This window comes from Juglans regia, chromosome 11 (genome assembly GCF_001411555.2).
Source record: "Juglans regia cultivar Chandler chromosome 11, Walnut 2.0, whole genome shotgun sequence".
Lineage (NCBI taxonomy): Eukaryota > Viridiplantae > Streptophyta > Magnoliopsida > Fagales > Juglandaceae > Juglans > Juglans regia.
Window position 1 is genome coordinate 3,832,743 of NC_049911.1, and position 20,005 is coordinate 3,852,747.

Here is a 20,005-nt window from a genome sequence, read left to right on the forward strand (position 1 = left end):
GCCCCTCCATAAGCAGTAAAAACATATCCTGTTAAGGATTTCCTGGTATCCAAATTACCAGCATAATCAGCATCTACAAAACCCTCCAACTCACAACCCCTTTTAACATTTGAACCATATTTCAGGCCCAAATTTATAGTTCCAGAAATATACCTTAAGAGCCATTTAATAGCTTGCCAGTGAGCCTTACCAGGATTACCCATAAACCTACTGACAACACTGATAGCATAAGTAAGATCAGGTCTTGTGCATACCATAGCATACATCACACTTCCCACCATGCTAGCATAGGGAATTTGTTGCATGAATTTAATTTCAGATTCTGATTCTGGTGCCTGGCTAGAGGACAGCTTGTAATGCTGACCCAGAGGTGTGCTTGCAGGTTTGACTTGGTCCAAATCAAACCTTTTTAGAATTTTTAAGAGATAATTTTTCTGAGATAGGTACAAACATCCCTTTGACCTATCTCTAATAATATCCATTCCTAAAATTCTACTAGCAGGTCCTAGTTCCTTCATGTCAAATTCTGATTTCAACATACACTTAGCCTGTTTGATTAAAGCAGGGTCTTTACAAGCCACTAACATATCATCTACATAAAGTAAAAGATATAGTAATGTTCCATTAACATCTTTATAGTAAACACAGCTGTCATAACAGCTCCTTTTAAAATCATTTTCAAGCATGTAATTATCAAATCTTTTATAACACTGTCTAGGAGATTGTTTTAGACCATATAAAGATTTTTTAAGTAAACAAACTTGATTTGAGTTAATGTCTTTTATGAACCCCTCAGGGGGTTGCATGTAAATAACCTCTTCTAATTCTCCATGTAAAAAAGCAGTTTTTACATCCAGCTGTTCTAAGTGCAAATCATGATATGCAATGTGAGACAAAAGTAATCTAATGGAACTATGCTTAACCACAGGAGAGAATATCTCATTAAAATCTATTCCCTCTCTTTGAGTAAAGCCTTTAGCCACTAGCCTTGCCTTGAACCTAGTACCTTCTACCCCTGGTATGCCTTCCTTTCTTTTAAAGATCCACTTGGATCCCACTAGTCTAACCCCATTAGGTTTGGTAACTAGTTCCCAAGTTTTGTTTTTATTTAAAGACTCCATTTCATCATGCATAACAAGTATCCACTTAGTGGCATCCTTGCTGGATATAGCCTCTTTATAAGTTCTTGGTTCTTGATAAACAACTTCATCTGCAACAGTCAAAGCAAAAGCTGTAAGCTCAGCTTGACCGTACCTAAGAGGTGGTTTTATAATCCTTTTCTTTCTGTCTCTTACTAAATTGTAAGAATCAGAACCTGGTTTATCTAATTCCTCTGAGTTTGAGTCCTCAGAGTTACTGTTTTGCCCAGTCTTAGGATCTATTGGGGTGTTTGCCCTCTCCACCTCAAATTGAACCTTTTCCCTAGTGATACTAGGTCTTTGGTTTACCTCTGACTTAGGTACCCTAGCCATTTCGGATTCATTAAAGACCACATCTCTGCTGATGATGCACTTATGTCTACCAGGTTCATCAAGCCACAATTTATACCCCTTCACACCCTCAGGATATCCCACAAAGATACACTTGAGAGCCCTAGGGTCTAACTTATCTGTTTTTGAGTGTGCATAAGCTGTACAACCAAAAATTCTAAGATAATCGTAGCTAGGTGGTTTACCAGTCCACATTTCTTGAGGTGTTTTGAAATTTATGGCAGAGGAAGGACACTTATTAATTAAGTGTACTGCAGTGGCAGCAGCTTCTGCCCAGAAAGTTTTAGGTAACCCAGCATTAGATAACATGCATCTCACTCTCTCTAGAATAGTCCTATTCATTCTTTCAGCAAGACCATTCTGTTGGGGAGTTTCCCTCACAGTTTTGTGCCTTAAAATCCCCTCCTTTTGACAGAAAACATTAAACTCAGTTGACAGAAACTCTAGGCCATTATCAGTTCTTAAGACTTTAAGTTTCCTGTCAACCTGATTCTCAACTAAGGATTTCCAGTCCTTGAAGGTTTTAAAAGTGTCACTCTTGTGCTTGAGAATGTAAATCCATACCTTCCTAGAGTAGTCATCAATGATGGAGAGGAAATAATTCCCTCCACCATGAGAAGCTACTCTAGAAGGTCCCCAAAGGTCAGAGTGTACATAATCAAGGGGCTGTGTAGTCATATGAGTTGCCCTTTTAAAACTGATTATTTTAGCCTTTCCAAAAACACAGTCTTCACAGAAAGGTAAATTTTCCAGACTATCATCAGTTAACAAACTTTGTTTGTGTAATTCTGAAAGTCCTCTTTGACTAACATGCCCTAACTTCCTGTGCCAAAGCACAGCTTTATTTTCAATGGCATTCTGCACAGGGGATGCTTCCCCTACAGTGGTTTTTCCAATTAGAGTGTAAAGGCCATTTTTAATTACCCCTTTCATAATAGTGAGTGAACCTTTAGTAACTTTAAGGACCCCTGCTTCAGACTTAAAGGAATAACCTGAATTATCAAGTGTGCCAAGAGAAATCAAATTTCTCTTTAAGTCAGGTATAAATCTGACCTCCCTCAAAAGTCTCTCCATTCCATCATGTAATTTAAGTCTTATACACCTAATGCCCATGATTTTACAGGATTTATTATTCCCTAAAATTACATGTCCACCATCTAATTCAGAAAAGGTTTCAAACCAGTCCCTGTTGGGACACATGTGAAAAGAGCAATCAGAATCTAAAATCCACTCTTTTCCAGACCCTACCTCAGATACATTCAGTACCTCAGCACTTTCATACCCATCTAACACCACTGCTACATCTCCATCCTCTTTAATTTTGTTACCTGTCTGAGTTTTCCTATCAGGACAGTCTCTCTTGAAATGTCCTTCTTTATGACAAAGAAAACATTTTAACTGTTTTCCTTTTGACTTAGACCTTCCTTTCTTAAAATCTAATTTGTTTTTCTTGCCTCTCTTTTCTGGTCTTCCTCTAACAGACAAACCCTCACCAAGATCTCTTTTGTTATCTTCTTGATTCTGTAATTCCCTAGCATGAAGAACAGACTGCACTTCATCTAGAGACAGGGTATCTCTACCATACATCATGGTCTCCTTTAGATTCTGATATGAAGAGTCCAAAGAACTCAGCAAGAGGATTGCTTGATCCTCATCCTCCACCTTAATGTCTATATTAGCTAGGTCTAATATAATTTTGTTAAAGGTATCTAGATGTTCCCCTATTTGAGTTCCAGGAGTCATCTTGAGAGTATATAACCTAGTTTTCTTACAAAGTCTGTTAGCCAGAGATTTTGTCATATAGAGATGTTCTAGCTTAAGCCAAATACCAGCAGCAGTTTCCTCACTTGCTACTTCCCTCAAAACTTTATCTCCTAAAGACAAAATAAGAACACTGTGGGCCTTTTGGAGAATGTCCTTATGGACTTCTCCCTTTCCTTCCTCTTTCGAGGAAAAACCCTTTTTATCAAAGGTGAGAGCATCTTGTAAGCCCTGTTGGACTAACAGAGCTCTCATCTTTATTCTCCATAACCCGAAGTCATTAAGCCCTGTAAATTTCTCAACATCAAATTTCGTGGTCCCCATAGAACCTAAGCTCTTGATACCAATTGTGATAAACACAAGCAGAGTTCCTTCCACTTGAGAAGGTACTCAGTAACCACGAAACAAGACCCAAACAAGAAATCTCAAGAATCGTAGATCAACAGCACGAATATTAACAAGAACAAGTAAAAATAACAAGAAAAGTAAAAGGATAAGAAATACAAACAGATATAACGTGGTTCGGCCCTAATGGCCTACATCCACAGCAGGAACAGCCTCAGAGATTCTTCTTTATTGAGCAATCTTCAAAAGCCAATGTATATACACAGATCAAGCCAATACTGAGCCAAAATACAAGCCTCAATACAGCTTATTTCTTCCCTCAGTAAAACCCTAGAATCCCTCACATATGTACAAAGCTCTCTCTCTATTCTCTTCGCAAACGGCAGAAAACAATAGCTCACACAATAATCCCGTAACCCTAACACGGCTAAGAGGCATATATATATACACTGTAGAGATGACCGCACGTGTCCTTAATCCAGCGGCTGAAGAGCACAAGTCAGAAGAGCACAAGTCAGAAAGCCAAAAGGTTGCTCACGTGAGAATCACATGACCTCAACTCTGCATATCAATAAGTGCCGCTGCTTATCACCAAGGGTCCCACTCTTATAAATGCTGCATACACACGGTGTTAGAGAAAACAATATACAGAATGATGGGAGAAAATAGTTGACACAGAACTCACAAATATATATATATATATATATATAATATATGGTACCTATAAAAACAATAATTAGAGAAACGATATTCACAATTTTCTCATTACAAGAAGGCTGGCTAGTCACTCACGTACCTATATACGTAGCTAGCCCATAAAACTTGGAAAAGAACCCCTAACAAATATGATTTGAAAGCTCGTATTATGCATCCATGCATGCATGCTTTCAATTAATTAATCCCAATCACATTTGTCCAACATATAATATATATATATATATATATATTTTAACGAAAGAAGCAAGTGATCATTTTGCCTTATTATAATTTATTATAACGTACGTATAGAGTGATATTAGATTCAATTTTAAAATATATAAATTTTGCATATTTCTTTTAAAAAATAGTTATGCTCACCAATATAAAAATTAGTTTTTTAAAAAAAATATATATTCGTCATCCATTTTCTCATCATCCCATGATGTAATATTAGATAATATGTTCACAAGTGAGATAGAATAAATATTAAATAGTCTACAATCATCTAATGACACATCATAAAATGATGAGAGCACGATAAGAATTATGATGATTAGTAACATTACATTTTTTTTTTTTTTATACGCAAGTATCAAATTTGCTCACTTCTTTTAATTGAAGCGATTCTACGCACTAATACGCGCACTCATTCAATATGATTGATCATAAAGTAAATTTTATTGAAAACAGTACTAATTTAAATTTAAAATATGAAGACAAGAATATTAATATACAAATTAATACGTAAACTTATTTATACATGACAAAACTCACGTATGGGATTGGATGAGAGTGTTGTTAGCCGGTAGCAATCCCTCAAATTTCTTTTTAATTAGAATCATGTGTTGTTGGAAGATAGAAGAATCGAAATAAATTCCCATGAATGATTATTGTATTAATTGAACATGTATATGTTTCTTGTTTTTTTCCGGCCATTGATTTAAATATATTATAATTTACATGATGTCCACATGATGATCCTTATATTATTATGTGCCGCTAATTATAACTAATTAAAAAGGCATTAGATCAATTATATCTAAAATCTGATGATGGGATTTATTGGGTAGGAGGTTCCATCTAATTAATTGTCCCATTGATAGGACTTTCGGCCAATATCTTAATCATCAGTATCTTAACAATAGCATCAAAATCAAAAGCATGCAACATGCATCGATCATATCTTAATAGATTTTATTATATATCAGTCATTATTCATTCTCATATTTTATATTTTATAATTTTTTTTATAAAATACTATAAAGTGTGAAGATAAATAATAATTGATGAGAAGAATTATTCTATCTTAATTACTATTAATTATTGATGCCATAGCTAATTGAAAATTTCCGTACATATATTGAATTAAATATTGAATAAAGTATTCTTATTTTTATATATTAGAAAAAAGATGAGGATCCATGTCAACTTCAAGTCCTAAATCTCATTAATTCAAGCAATAATGCTCTAAGTTTGAGACACGAAATATCCATTAATCATGTAACAATACTCAAAATTGTATCTAAACAATCTATAACTTTGCAACCCAAAGTGACAGAGTCGTGGGAACATTTTACATGCTTAATTCATACCGACACTATTAACGGATACTGTTCATGTGAGTGTCTCGTGTGAGACCTCCGAAATCTTCTAAACTGGGTTGATTGGGATAAAGAATAATGATAATTGACCATCTGAAATTTATAGCTCAGATGAATTTTTTTATGTGGCAGCACCAGGTAATGTGCCATGTGATTTATTAAAAAAAACACAAACACATGAAAGCTAAGATTTTAACATTCATCTTTTGTGTTTTTGGACGTTATTTTGTTTTGAATGTATTTTTTTTAAAAAAATGACATTTGCAATCCATGAGTATCCAAGCCCCCCGCGCACTTTCTTTGATAAAAGTGGATAATTTTGCAGACCCGCATGACAAAATTATTTTTTAATGATGAATTCTAATTTTTTTTTAAAGAAAGTATAGAATTTGTACACTTTAAGACTATATATAATATTACTCATTTTATTTTTATTTTTATAATAAACTATGTGACACTACATGATAACTTCATGTCAAGAGGGCATCTGACTGATAATATTCCAATAACCTAGTCTCAATGATAAAAGGCGTAAGATTGACAAAAAATTTGTTAAAACGAAAGGCTTCGATCAATTTATCTATGATCCTTATGACCAACTCACATGAAGGTTGCCAAGATCCTTTGGATCAATTGGAAATCTTGATTTTTTACTAAGAGAATTAAGGATCGAATTCCCCGCCCCATGTATTAAAAAACAAAAAAAACTCACATGAAGGTTGTGGAATTCAGATATTTACGCCTGACAAAAGTGGAGGAGCTTGAGTGGAAGAATAAAAAATTCTACTCGTCATTTTTATATCAAACACTACGCATGATTTTATTTATTTATTTATTTATTAAATGTGTGGACGTATAAATGATGAGTAGAAAAAATTTTTTAGTTTAACAAGAATAAAATAAATAAATTTAAATAAATAAATATGATGTGTAATATATAGATGATGAGTAAAATGGCTCATCACACCAATATTACATTCAAAACGAGGCTTTTAAAGCCCTATTATTTTTGGAACGAACTCTTCTCTTAAACCTGACCTCTCTCAAACCTGACCTTGGGCTGAGGTCGAACGGGAGATATCGCTGAAATTCTGAAATAAGATCTAGCCCAATCAAGGCCCAAAATGAATTCTCACTCCAAATTGAATGACACTCCAATACGCAGCGTTTTGCAGACTCCCACTCCCGCCCTGAGAGAGCCATTTTCAAACTCTGCCGAATCCCCGATACCTGTGAATCAGAGCATGGGTTCCAAGGCAGGTTGAGACAGAGAAATCCCTAATTTTTCTACTTCGGTTTTTCTCTCATTTTCAATTGTTTTTTTTTATATATTTTACATCCAAACGTTTACATACACTCGCATTATATGAAATAATGTATAATGTGTGTATTTATTTTCAGGTGGAAATTCCAGTGACCTATGGGCAGAAATCGTAGCCACTGAAAACCAACAACAAAAGCAACAAGTTGAAGTGATTTACAGAAGAAGAAGAACCCAGAAAACCCCTCAAGATGTAGACTTGTACGGTCTTCAGCATTCATATTCTCCTCCTTTTTGAATTGCTGTTTATTATTTGTTATTTTTGTATTCTATTGTTTTTTTTTTTCAGGAAGCAGCCGATTTTAAGTCGTCGGAATGGGAATCGGATGAGTTTGGCGGGCGAGGCCGCCAACAAGCGAGTTAGTTGGAACCGGTCCCTTTCCACCAGGTTATAAAATTGGGCTCCGGTCTTTTATGTTTAAAATTTGTGAATTTCTTTAAAAGAAAATTGTTTTGTTTTGGGTTAACGTTCGGTTTGCTTGTTTTATAAGTTTTTTGGGTGTGCCGTTTTTCGTGGTTGTATCCGTTGGCTTATTTATTCTTGATTTACTTTTCTGTTTAAAAGAGCCATGCTGATCACTTCCACCATGATAAACTTTAGAAGTGTGTGAGCAGGAAATCTTATGGCATATCTATTTTCTGATATCAGTTTTTTGGTGGTGGGATTTGAGGAAGAAAACCAAAAATTTACAATTAGTTCGTGATTATGCTTGGATTCAGTTCTCTATTGCACGCGAATGTTCTTTACCTTGATGGCTGCTTTGAGTTTTGTCAGTTGTATATCTGCATGTTTCATGTTGGATGCATACTTCAACTGACATATTTCAACGAAAGGAAGCTGCAAACATTGACCTATTATGTGGATTACTGAGAGATTACTCATTCTGTTTGGTTTTAGTATGCTTATCGGAAATAGGCTGCATCATACTGACTAATGAGAGACATATTTACTTTTATGTTTTCCCTGAACAGTTGACATATATCTTCGTGTTTCCTGTGGTTTGTTCTAACGTTAACTGTTGTCGCATTGTATGTTTTAATTTAATTTTCTGTTTGACAGAGGAAGGACAAGTATTGCTGTTGGTACTTGCGTGGATTATCAGCCTCAAGGGAAGCAGGCTAGACGAAAAGGAAAACCTGCTCTACCCAAAGTATGACTCTTTTACCTTGGTTTTTCAGTGGTATTACCTCAAGTGTTATTATCCTTTCCAGTTTAGTAAAACGATTACGCTGTTGGTCTGTGGTTTTCCAGTTGTTGTTCTTAGTATTTTGCAGTAACTTCATGATGTCTTATCGCTTTGAATTTTCAAGGGAAAATTTGTACAAGCTCCAACTTTTGAGAAGGAGAGGGCATACTTTCAAGAGGTCGATGCCTTTGAGCTGTTGGAGGAGAGTCCCTCGCCCAAGAACTTCAGTACATGGGCCAAGGGCACTCAAACTAACAATATTGCAATACCACGTTTGTCCTCAAGACTAGAGAAATGGCTGATTTCGAGGAAATTAAACCATACTTGTGGACCTTCCAGCACACTGTCGAAGATATTAGAAACTCCAGCCATGCCCTTGGAACCTATATGTGGCGATGATTTAAATTCCTCAAATTTGAGAACTCCAGAAAAATCTTCTATGAAGACTAATTCGAAGTTGCTTGCGGTCCATAGCAGATTAAGTTCGATTTTAGCTGATAAAGATGCACTTGAGAGGGATCACAATTCAAAATATAGAAATTTAGTATCAGGGAGTGAGGGTCAAAGGTGTTGTGAAGATTTAGAGGTTGCTGTCAGGAAACTCTCTCTGGCATCAACGTCGGTTTCCTTTGATGGTGATCAGTTGGATCCCTTTGCCGCATTATTAGCAGTTTGTGGACAGCCATCTCCTTCAAAGCTAAAGGATGTATTCTTCAAGTATTGGTTTGTCACTTATTCCCAACTTGTCAGTGTATGAGTATATATTTCACATACATGGTCACCCTGGTTGATTTCCTCGATGCTCTTCCATAAGTTTGTCATGAGTTTCATGCATAATATTAACTTATGTTTTTACTCAAAACGGCAGTTTCTTTATGTTTGACTATTTTCTGTCGCTGCTTCTTCCAGAGTTGACTATTATGCCACTTTTGTGATTTTATTCTCAAGGTATACGTTTATGGATTATCTCTTAATTGAGTGTGTGCAAATAAAAGCTTGTCGCTTAATAAGGGTTGTTCTCTTTCCTGTGTGCTTTCAGAACTTTTCAGAACTTGAGCTGCCCAAGCAAGGCAAATGGTAAAACCTAGAGAGAATCACTATATAGTATTTGTTTTTTTATGATAATAATAAGTAATTAGGGTATACAAACATAAGATTGCTCTGCTTCACGTGGTAATTAACACTGAAAATGTATGTTTTGACTCCTGGTAAGTTTTCCATGCTTTAAAATCTTTTGGATGCTTGTTAGCTTTAGTTTTGTAAAGATGGCATATGAGCTTGTGGAGAAAATTAGGAGGCATCAACCTAGGTTGTAATTTCTACGTGTTTCAGTCATTTGAGTGGTTTAGGAATAGGTCCTTTGTAGTAATATCATTGCAATTGTAACCTTATTGCTTTAGCTCGTGACACTTAACTTGTTGTCTTCCTTTTTGCATGAGTTTTCCTTTGAATTTGGTACTGCATTCTGAAGCTGATTAGAGATAAAACTTTCCTGCTCCAGTGAACTGGGAAATATCGCTAAAATTGGTGAAGGTACTTATGGAGAAGCATTTAAAGCTAGCAACTATGTTTGCAAAATAGTTCCTATTGACGGAGACTTGAGAGTGAATGGGGAAGTGCAGAAGGTACTTATCACGCTTCATTTATTGTTTCTTCAATCTGTTTCGGGTCAACATAAGGATAGCGGCTGGACACTTGCCAATGCCAGAAATATCTCGATGCCTACCTTTTGAAAATCGCTAAGTTTCCTGACGGAAATCATCTGAGGCCGTCCTCTATTATTTGAGTGCTAACATTTCTTCAAATGTTCAAGAGGGGAAAAACTAAAAGATGAAGGATAAGATGTCACTGTTTAGAAAAGAGGAGAATTCATTTCGAAAATACTTGTGGTATTTTGGGATGAATGGACTGTAAATGTCTTTTACTGTGCTGGGCTTCAATTTTATAAAAACTTTTGGTTGACTGTAGTTAACAAGTCTTGATTTATTTCTGAACCATAGTTTTGGTGCTCCAGAGGTCAGAAGAATTGCTTGAGGAGGTCATTCTTTCTCGAACTCTCAACTGTTTAAGAGGTTGCGACGGTGATGTTTATAACGCGTGCACCACATTCATAGAAACAATAGAGTATGTATTCCTCCTAGTATGTTCAAAAGCTTCTCCATTCTTCGACTATTTATGATATTATAGAAAATGACCCTGAAATTGAAGCCTCCCCATTCTAGAAATGATTAAAGCCTCGTCATGGGTACATACTATGATGTGCAATTAGTTCTTCAAGTTGGATTTAGCTACCACTGCCCAGACTTCTATTGTAATGTGTTGGGTTGGTCTAGGAGGTCTTTGTCAACAAGGCGTGAATTTAAATTTAGACTGGGTATGGATAGAAAAAGGTCAGTCCTTCAAATTCCCAAAAGATTGCACGACATGAACTTCACTACTAAATGTATACTTGGTAAAATTGTTACTTGTACTGTACGCTGTAGCTTTCCAGCCCTTCATGATTTGTTTCTCCTACAGTTTAAAGGTGTGCCAAGGTTCTTATGATTCTGCATTGATCAAAGCTTGGGAAGATTGGGATGAGAATAATGGTTCAGAAAACGATCACCCCAAGGAGTTTCCAGAGAAACAGGTTACTTATTGTCTTTATGCTTGATGCTTGTAATAGTTGCGTACCCTATCCCTTTTTTTGCCTGACAAGTAACTACTCTTTACTTCCAACTTGCACAAGACTCGTACAATGGCTTTGTCTGTGGGTGGAAAGTGCTTATTTTTTCAAAACTCTCTTTTTAGGAGTAAAAGAGTTTTTTCTAGTTCTATTATAAATTTTAAGTTCTGGCATATTGATTCTTTTTTATTTGGTTCTTTTTTGGTTGATTCTTTTTTATTTAACTTTTCTGACAAAGTTGCATTCAGTGCTATGTCGTATTTGTGTTAGAACATGGCGGCAAGGATCTTGAAAGCTTTATACTTTTGAACTTCGATGAGGCACGGAGTTTGTTAGTTCAGGTGATTTGCAGATTAGAGTTTGGTTAAAATGTTAAGTCTAGTCATGAAGATGGGATCTTTTATGTAACTGATTCTCCTTTGTGCACTTTAGGTTACAGCTGCGCTGGCTGTGGCTGAAGCTGCATATGAATTTGAACACCGAGATCTCCACTGGTCTGCTTACTTGCCAATCTATCCAAGCAATAGTTCTTCTTTGCTTTGGCTGACTCTTGAATATGTATTTATTACAGGGGAAACATACTTTTAAGGCGGAATGATTCTGAAACATTGCAGTTCATTCTTGAGGGGAAGCATATATCTGTCAGAACATTCGGATTGTTAATATCAATAATTGACTTCACGCTTTCAAGAATCAATACTGGTATTTTTTTTCTAACTTTTCGCTAGGTGCTTGATACTGTAAAGGGTATTCTTTTGTTTTTTAAAAATAAATTTAGCGTCATTAACAAGCATCCTATAATGCATAGGTGAGGAAATACTATTTTTAGACCTAGCCTCGGATCCTGATCTCTTCAATGGTCCAAAAGGAGATAGACAAGTAAGGGATTGGACTGGAATTTATAAATTTCTTCTAGTATTTTTTTTTTTCTTCCTGACATCACTCGAGTTGTTAATTTTTATATGCAGTCAGAAACGTATAGAAAGATGAAGGAGCTCACAGATGATTGCTGGGATGGAAGGTATTGTAACCAATATGATTAATTTTAGCCGTGACATTCTAATGAATTATATATTATGGGAGGGATTTTTTCTCTACTGGTTTTACTTTTATACGTTAATCTGGATACATCTAAAGATGTTCACATATGGGAGAATTTCAAAATGTTCTGGTTGCTAAATCATTTAATAAAAGAGTCGTGCTACACAAAAGTTTCACGTTCTGCACACCACTTAAAAATATTATATAAAATATGAAATATGATGGTAAAAAAATAAAATCATATATTTTTAAGTGGTGTGCAGGAGTGTGGGACTTATGTTTAAAATTTTTCTTAATAAAATGAACAAAATGTTTCTTTTCTCCTGCAAGTTATTTTTTTCTCTACAAGTTTTTATTAATGCCGACTCATTGTTATTTCATATTTTTCAGTTTTCCTAGAACAAATGTGCTATGGTTGCTGTATTTGGTGGATATACTACTCCTGAAGAAATCGTTTGTAAGTTTTCCTCTAAAGTTTTAGCAAATTAGTGAGTCTGGTTGCATGACTCAACTGTAGATCTTGAACACTTAAAGCAAACTGCTTCTTTTATGGGGTTATAACTTATATCTGTGTGACTTCCTTGGTCCAACCCTTTTTTTTTTGGACAATTAAGTCCAGCCTTCACTCGAAACTTAACAAAGTGAAGCAGCATCTTCAACTTTCTTTACCATTAGAAATCTGGCATGTTTGTCTAAACTCTAACTTGATGTTATGACAGTCATGAATGAGTTTTTACTCTGATTGAATCCACCATGGGATGAACTTGAGACTGATTAATGTCTTATTTATTTTATATTTATTCCCGTTATGAACCTAAGATAAGAAAGTAATGACAAGTTGATCAATTCTGTGGCAGGAACGCAACTCAAAAAATGAAAGAGATTTGCGCGCCCTGAAAAAACGTCTAGATAAGTATCAGTCAGCCAAAGAGGCAATTTTTGATCCTTTCTTCAGTGAATTGTTGATCATGGCGTGTGAGTGAGAAGTGGGGGAAGCAAAAGAGGTGGTGGTGACAGAAAAGAAAAGATGGTGTTTGTCTTGTACATATTTAGCAGGATGTGGGGCAGATGATCATTGTTTAAAGTTGGTATCTTCTTCATAGTTTGTGAAATATATGATGCTAAATGTGATTATTAAAGGATATGAGTCTGACAAAAAACAGTTTCACTACCTTAACAGTGACGCTAATTATCACTACTGATTTTGCTAGTAAATTGTATTGTATTGGGTATTGGTAACTTTCACATATTGCTTTAATTATTCTGTTGCCCTGAATATTCCCTTCTCATTGGACGGCTGAGTTTGCTGAGACCCACTAACAACAGTAGTTTGGTGAGACCCAAGTTCTGTGTCAGTGTCGGTGTGATTGAGGATGCTGTCCTGTTTAAATATTGAAATGAGTTAAGTTATAAATAATAATATTTTATAAATTTTATTGAGATAAGTTTAATTTTTTTAAGTTAGAATGAATTTTAAATTTTTAAATTAAAATATATAAAATAAGTTGAGATGAATTTGATTTTTTTTTAGTAGAAATTGATTAAATAATGTATCTCATTAATAATTAATTTAAAACAATTGAGATAAATTAAATTTGATTCAACAACCAAATACAACCTCGGAGTTTCAATAGTTTCTACATGAAATTTAAGAGTAAGATAGTTACAAGAGATGAGGTGGGTTCCACCAGATTTATAGTTAATGGTTTTTTTTTTTTTTGACTATTATTAAATTCTCTAAATACTTTATGTTTTACTTTATATGTTTATTTTTCTCTTAAGAGATCAAAATTTAAGAAGATTTATCATTTTTTGGGAAATTAATATTTTTGTACTTTTCATCGGTTCATTGCCATCTCCTACTTGTCTTATTGTGCTTTAAACGTTTTTGGTAATATACTTCCTATCTTCTCACCAGAATTTCGCATGATATGTTTCCAAAAGTTGTGGGCTTACACCTCATCTCTAATCTTGTTTGCCTCTATCCCTAAAATCTCTTAATCCGGATGCCAAATGTCTGATTACAGCTTGGAAAGGGGAAGATCACTAGAATCCAATGCAATTACAAAGTTGCCAAACAATCCCACAAAGCACAAGACATGAATTCAATGTAGCCATATCCTGAAGATTACCTTTTCCTCAATTTTCTTTGGTTCTTTATTCTCTGTTTTCCTTTAATTTTTTAATTTTTCAGCATCATGTAGGGACGCTTTCAAAAATGTGTAAAAATTTATTACCTTATCACTGGCATGACTGTATGGCCACCTTCTCTCTCTCTTTTGGATGTTTGCTTTCGGCTGAGACCTAGTCAGACAAGGTGCTTTTGATTCATTAATTTGAAAGAAGAGAAGCACAATACATGATTCCACATGGGGTGTCCCCACTCAGGTTTTATATTCTCTGATAAATCCGCAGAAAGAAGGTGCCTCTAAAAATATTAGATAAGATGGCCAATAAGCAGAAGGAGAGCATCTATCCAGAAAGAGTAAGGTGCCTTGGTTGTTGCAGTTTTTATATATAATGCATCTGCAGACATACAGGTTCCCTCGAGTACATACCAAAACACATCCCGGCTTATGCATCCAGTATATGTATGTGTCCCTTCAGTGTTGCAGACTGTGTCAGCCCATTAATGTGTACACTTGATGAATGCCTAAGGGAAAAACATGATGAATGCATCCAGAATTATGATAAATTTTGTGGGTTGGAGACTAGGTGATTGTTTGTTAAAAAGCAACAATGTTAACTTGTACATGATTCTGATACTTTTCTGTGCTTGAACATCTTCACTCATCATTACAACTTTACAAGCAATGAAAAAATGTCGAATTAAGCAGCACAAGATTTGTTACATGCCAGAAATTGATGCAGAAGTTGATAATTTAAAGCCCGTTTGGATTCAGAGGTGAGATGAAACTAATCTCATCTCATCTCATCTAATTTTAACAAAAAATCTCACTACTATTTACAAACTATCTCAACTTATCTCATCTCTGAATCCAAATGGGCTAGACTTTTTGTTTTTTGGTCACGACTATGTCACACATGAACAAATAACCCCAATTCAACCAACATCCAGGATGTGGCTTATTAGAGGATAATGTGGGATACTGAATCCTATGTGAGGCTTTCTGAGCTGCATCCATTAATTTCTCATCAAAGAAGAAACTGCCAAAATCTTGAATAGATTTGGAAGCCTAATCCCCGGAAGACCTTTTTTTCCCATGCCTTTTTGCTTTTTAAAAGATAATTCATTAGTTCTTGTAATGATATATAAGCTGAGCTAAGCCAAATTGACTTTGTTATCCTCTTTAACGTCTTCCAAACAACTTCAAAACTTTCTGTCCTCTTTGGATGGGCCAATGGGTGCTAATCACTGTCATTCTTCCTTATTGATCTTATGCAAGCTATGTTAAAATGCATTCTAGGATTCTTCATTGAATGTTGTGCCTCTTATCATTAAATTTATTGAATGAAAAGTACTATATATCAAGTAGGAAATTCTTTGGTAAGTTTGTCTGAGGCTAGATCCAAGGATTGCTGCCTCAAGTTCTGGGATATTGAAATGGAATTGGATCCCTAATATTCATAGTCTGAGGCTGTATTGACAGACTAAATAGCAAAATATGAAGAATATCTATGCTCCATTTTAAGGTCCTAAAATCTTAAGAGAAATGATAGTTGCAGTCGTGAGTGCACAATTTTCGTGCAATCACTTTGAAATAATGAATAAATACGGGATCTACATGAAAAAATAATTTTTTAATAGTGAATCTCACTCTTTTTCAAAACAATTTCTGCACTCCACGATTACATATAATATTATTCAAATTTTGAATTGTCTTCCTTTATTTATAAAGATGACCATATTTATCAATTTAAAGAGAAAGCAAATGATAATCTGGGTTGAACAACTTTTGCAGCTTAATTACTGTAATGCATGCGTGTTTGAACATGCATGTGCACATGTTTTCACCTTTGCCAAGTCAGGTTGCTTTGTATTTTGAGCTCATGGCTTTGGGAAAGATAAAGAAGCTAAAAAGCAGGATGATTCTTTGTACTGTTTAGCGAGGCAGAATATTTGTAAGTTGTAACCTCATCCTTCATGAAAAAGTAACATCTTTCCTTTATCATCTTTCTTTAAAGCTTTTTTTTTTTTTTTCCATTTACTCTTTCACCTTTATCTCCAGTGCTTTCCGGTTTTCCCTCCCCCCAAACGGCTCTGGTTATCGTTTTACGTGCAATGTCCTGAAAGAATAGCCATTTATATGCATCACATCAAAAATCATTTGGGTGTCTTCCTAGTGCCCGGAAACGCCTCTCGTTAACATGGCCAAAGGATCTTCTAAATGCCTTTTCTTATTACTCTTGTCTGTCCTCACCATCAGTTCCGCTGGTAAGTAACTCTCATTACCCAAAAGAAAAATAATTCATACCCTCCAACCTTCTATGGGGAAATCCATCTTCTAAGGACTTTACTCTTTTGGGTTTGCCTTGATTTCTGAAACCATAACAGTTGCTAGGGATTTGTGAAAGTAGCTTAATTGCTATAATAGCAACCTGAAGTTCAATCATCCAATAAATAATTCCCATTTTGCTCAAATATGTCAAGCTGCATATACATGTTCTTCTTTCCCCTTTTCTTTCATCCCTTTCTTCATATCATCAATTTCTTGTTTCTGTATTTACTTATTATAATTTGAAGATCGTTCCTACTTTACAGGAACTCTGGTGGGTTTCTCCTATCATGCAAGGGACAGTGCAACTTCATCTCCTGCTAGAACAATATCGTTCCTCAAGGTAAACAAGGACACCTCGGCTCATATTCGGGTTTTAGTAGCAGATCACAGGGATTTAAGTACTCTGTCTTACTCTGGTGCATCTGTTGATCTCTATTTGAGTAAAAGCCTGCCTAGTAATTTGTTGAATTCGAGATCCTCTGTTATTTCATGGCTGACAACCCATGTAATGACCTTTCTCCCACGTATGAACATCAATAGCATCATAGTCACTTGTGGCAATGACTGTTCAGGACAAAGTGAGCTCTCAATGCTTTTATCCACCTTAGAATCAATCCATTCAGTCCTGAGGACCCTTCATCTAGAAAGCCAAGTTAGAGTCTCCGTAGCACTTCCAATGTCATTCTTGGAGAAGTTGAATGGAAGACAGGAAAGAGACCTACATAGGATTTTTGGTTTCATCGAGAAAATTAGGTCTTACGTCATGGTTGAAGACGGTATTGATGGACAGTTGAACATGGGAGATCAGTTTGTGCAGTCTATGGTCGAAAGAGCCACCCTTGCTAGTTCTCTTCTTTCTCGCAAAGGTGTTCCAGTGGTTCTGACCATTAAGAGCCCTGCTGTTCCTACTGCAACAGAAATAGCTCAATTCAGGGACAAGGTGTTGAAGTCTTTAGAAAACAACACTCGACTCTCGGGACAGATAACTGGGTTATATGCAGAAGTATTATCCTTGGAAAATTTTGCACAAGAAGGGCTAAAAAGAGAAGAGGAAGAGATCTTTCCTTCTTCCCACAGAGAACTTCTAAGCAAATCCCACCTCACAACAATTTTACATGACACTGTGAACCCACCAATAGTCTTTCCCATAACTCCAATATCAACAACACCAGTCATCACCCCATCGGATAATCCCACACCAACCATAGTCACCATTCCCGCTACCAATCCTGGCACAATGACACCAGAAAATCCTGGTTCTACACCATTAACAGTTCCCTCAACCACACCCATCACGGTACCGTCCACAAGTCCTCCAAGCTCACCACTACCAGTCACCAATCCGGTAACAACTCCTATCACAGTTCCAGGGGCACAACCAGTAACTAACCCTGTAACAACTTATCCAGCCCCACCTGGAGGTGTTCCAGTCACAAACCCAGCGGCACCTCCTGCAATAACAAATGCTCCAGCAGTTCCAGGACAAAGCTGGTGTGTGGCCAAGACTGGAGCGTCAGAGGCAGCACTTCAGGCAGCACTGGATTATGCATGTGGAATGGGAGGTGCGGACTGTTCACAAATCCAGCAGGGTGGGAGTTGTTACGATCCAAATTCACTTCAGAACCATGCCTCATATGCATTCAACAGCTATTATCAAAAGAATCCAGGGCCAACTGGATGTGATTTTGGAGGGGCTGCCGCCATAGTTAATGCCAATCCAAGTAAGAGCCCGAGTTTCATTGATGATTTCAATTTTGGTATCGTATGAGATATGATTAGTTTCTGTAACATGCTTCAAAAAATTGAAATCATATCTGAGACCTTTTTGATTGTCAATAGGCACTGGTTCCTGCATTTACCCATCAGCATCATCACCATCAACAACAACAGCAACTCCAACACCGACAACAATTCCAACACCAACGCCGACAACTATTCCAACACCAACGCCAACAACTATTCCAACACCAATGCCAACAACATCGACACCACCCGGGGCAGATGCATCAGGGTAATGTGTTTTGTTCTCAAGTCTCAAATATTTGAAAATCTTCGTTACTACTTATCCCTGAAGAATAACCTATCTTTCTGTTTTTTTATAATTACTTGCAGCTCCAGTACTCCGCCTACAGTGTTAAATACAAACCAACCTGCTTCAGGTATAATGCCAAATTATAGCCCTCCTTTCAACTCATCAACATCCTTTTCATCATGTTTGAAACCCTTTATTGGCTGCGTTGTCCTGGTAACATCCTTTGTAACTAGAATGATAGTTCTGGACATTTAGAGCTGCTACTTCTCCATGCACATCAATCACTTTAGAGCTCATTGCTCCACTGGCAAATCAGAGATCTGGCCTTTCAAGTTGTGTACAGATCCATAAATGCAGGAAAGAGAGCAGAGGTAAGCTTAACAATGCAGAACTATACACCTACATGCTACTAAAATACTTTCTGGCTTGTATGAGCTTGCCTGGGCCGTCAACATATATACTGCTAAGCCACATAGCTGAAACATAATCAGAGGTTTTGTATATAGTGTCAACTGATTTCAGGCAATAAAGTTGGATGGTGTACTAGGGCTTCTTGATCTAGTGTACATGTTTTAGAAATTACTTAGATTATAGTTTTGATGCGTAGTGATGCTCAAACAGACTGTATGATCAAAGTTGCTTCAGAAATTACCTGAGTTGCATGAATAGGATTTGGTATTTGTTGTTTATGGTCAATGCCACCAACTCTAATCATCCGTTATTCATGCTTGTTATCCTTGGAAAGCAAGTGCGTGCACTAGTTTGCAAAGATAAGACCATATTTCTACATTCTATAGAATTTAAATGACTGGATTACAATCCACATAATAAAGGAGAGAATGTCGACAACTTCTCTCAGAACAGAGCATGAGAAGCCAATAGCTTATGAAACTCGAAAAAGCACCATCTTAATAAAATCTTAGAACTATTTTTATACCACCAACTAGACCCTAATAAATTACCAATTTGTATTTGTCTTTGCTTGATACTGTTGAACACATTGGAGCTTCTAAGTTTTTAATGGGATGCAATGTGCCACAAGTGTTTTAAACTAACTTGTATGATATTTTTTAGAGCAGTGCAACTCTGCCGCTCAGAGCAGCCCACTGCATGTTACCGCCAGGCCAAAATCATCTTTACATTTTTTTTTCAATTTTTTTTCATATTTTTTATCATTTTAAAACATTATTAAAATATATATAAAAAAATATCAATATACTAATAATCACTTCTTTAATTATTAAAAAAAAAACTTAAAATACATGAGGTGTCAAAATGAGGTATCAAAGTAGCATTATTCTATTTTCTACTGCTAAATTAAACAGACATCCACTAACCATTGATCCCACAAGATTAACACCTCTACACTATTATTTGGAGAGAGAAAAAATCTCTCTTTTGAA

The 20,005-nt window shown here is 35.9% G+C and overlaps 2 protein-coding genes across 5 annotated transcripts; both read left to right on the top strand.

Moving 5' to 3' along the window:
- Window positions 1–7,093: 7,093 nt before the first annotated feature.
- Window positions 7,094–13,351, top strand: LOC108987859 (serine/threonine-protein kinase haspin homolog). Of its 3 annotated transcripts, none has more exons than XM_018960891.2 (15): window positions 7,094–7,156; window positions 7,298–7,418; window positions 7,507–7,605; window positions 8,278–8,368; window positions 8,529–9,127; window positions 9,906–10,029; window positions 10,419–10,528; window positions 10,922–11,033; window positions 11,318–11,410; window positions 11,502–11,563; window positions 11,641–11,771; window positions 11,878–11,948; window positions 12,038–12,090; window positions 12,501–12,567; window positions 12,968–13,351. In XM_018960891.2, the coding sequence occupies exons 1-15, from the start codon at window positions 7,141–7,143 to the stop codon at window positions 13,091–13,093; spliced, it is 1,875 nt and encodes a 624-aa protein (XP_018816436.2). In that variant the 5' UTR covers window positions 7,094–7,140; the 3' UTR covers window positions 13,094–13,351. The 3 variants fall into 3 exon arrangements, with proteins under 3 accessions (XP_018816436.2, XP_018816437.2, XP_035551451.1); XM_018960892.2 differs by having other exon boundaries at window positions 8,529–9,121; XM_035695558.1 differs by having other exon boundaries at window positions 7,151–7,191.
- A 2,964-nt stretch (window positions 13,352–16,315) lies between these two features.
- Window positions 16,316–19,298, top strand: LOC108987910 (G8 domain-containing protein DDB_G0286311). 2 transcript variants are annotated; one of them, XM_035683012.1, is made up of 5 exons: window positions 16,316–16,506; window positions 16,834–18,291; window positions 18,410–18,581; window positions 18,683–18,729; window positions 18,836–19,298. In XM_035683012.1, the coding sequence occupies exons 1-5, from the start codon at window positions 16,440–16,442 to the stop codon at window positions 18,838–18,840; spliced, it is 1,749 nt and encodes a 582-aa protein (XP_035538905.1). In that variant the 5' UTR covers window positions 16,316–16,439; the 3' UTR covers window positions 18,841–19,298. The 2 variants fall into 2 exon arrangements, with proteins under 2 accessions (XP_035538905.1, XP_018816523.1); XM_018960978.2 differs by having other exon boundaries at window positions 16,317–16,506; window positions 18,683–19,298.
- The last annotated feature ends 707 nt before the right edge of the window (window positions 19,299–20,005 follow it).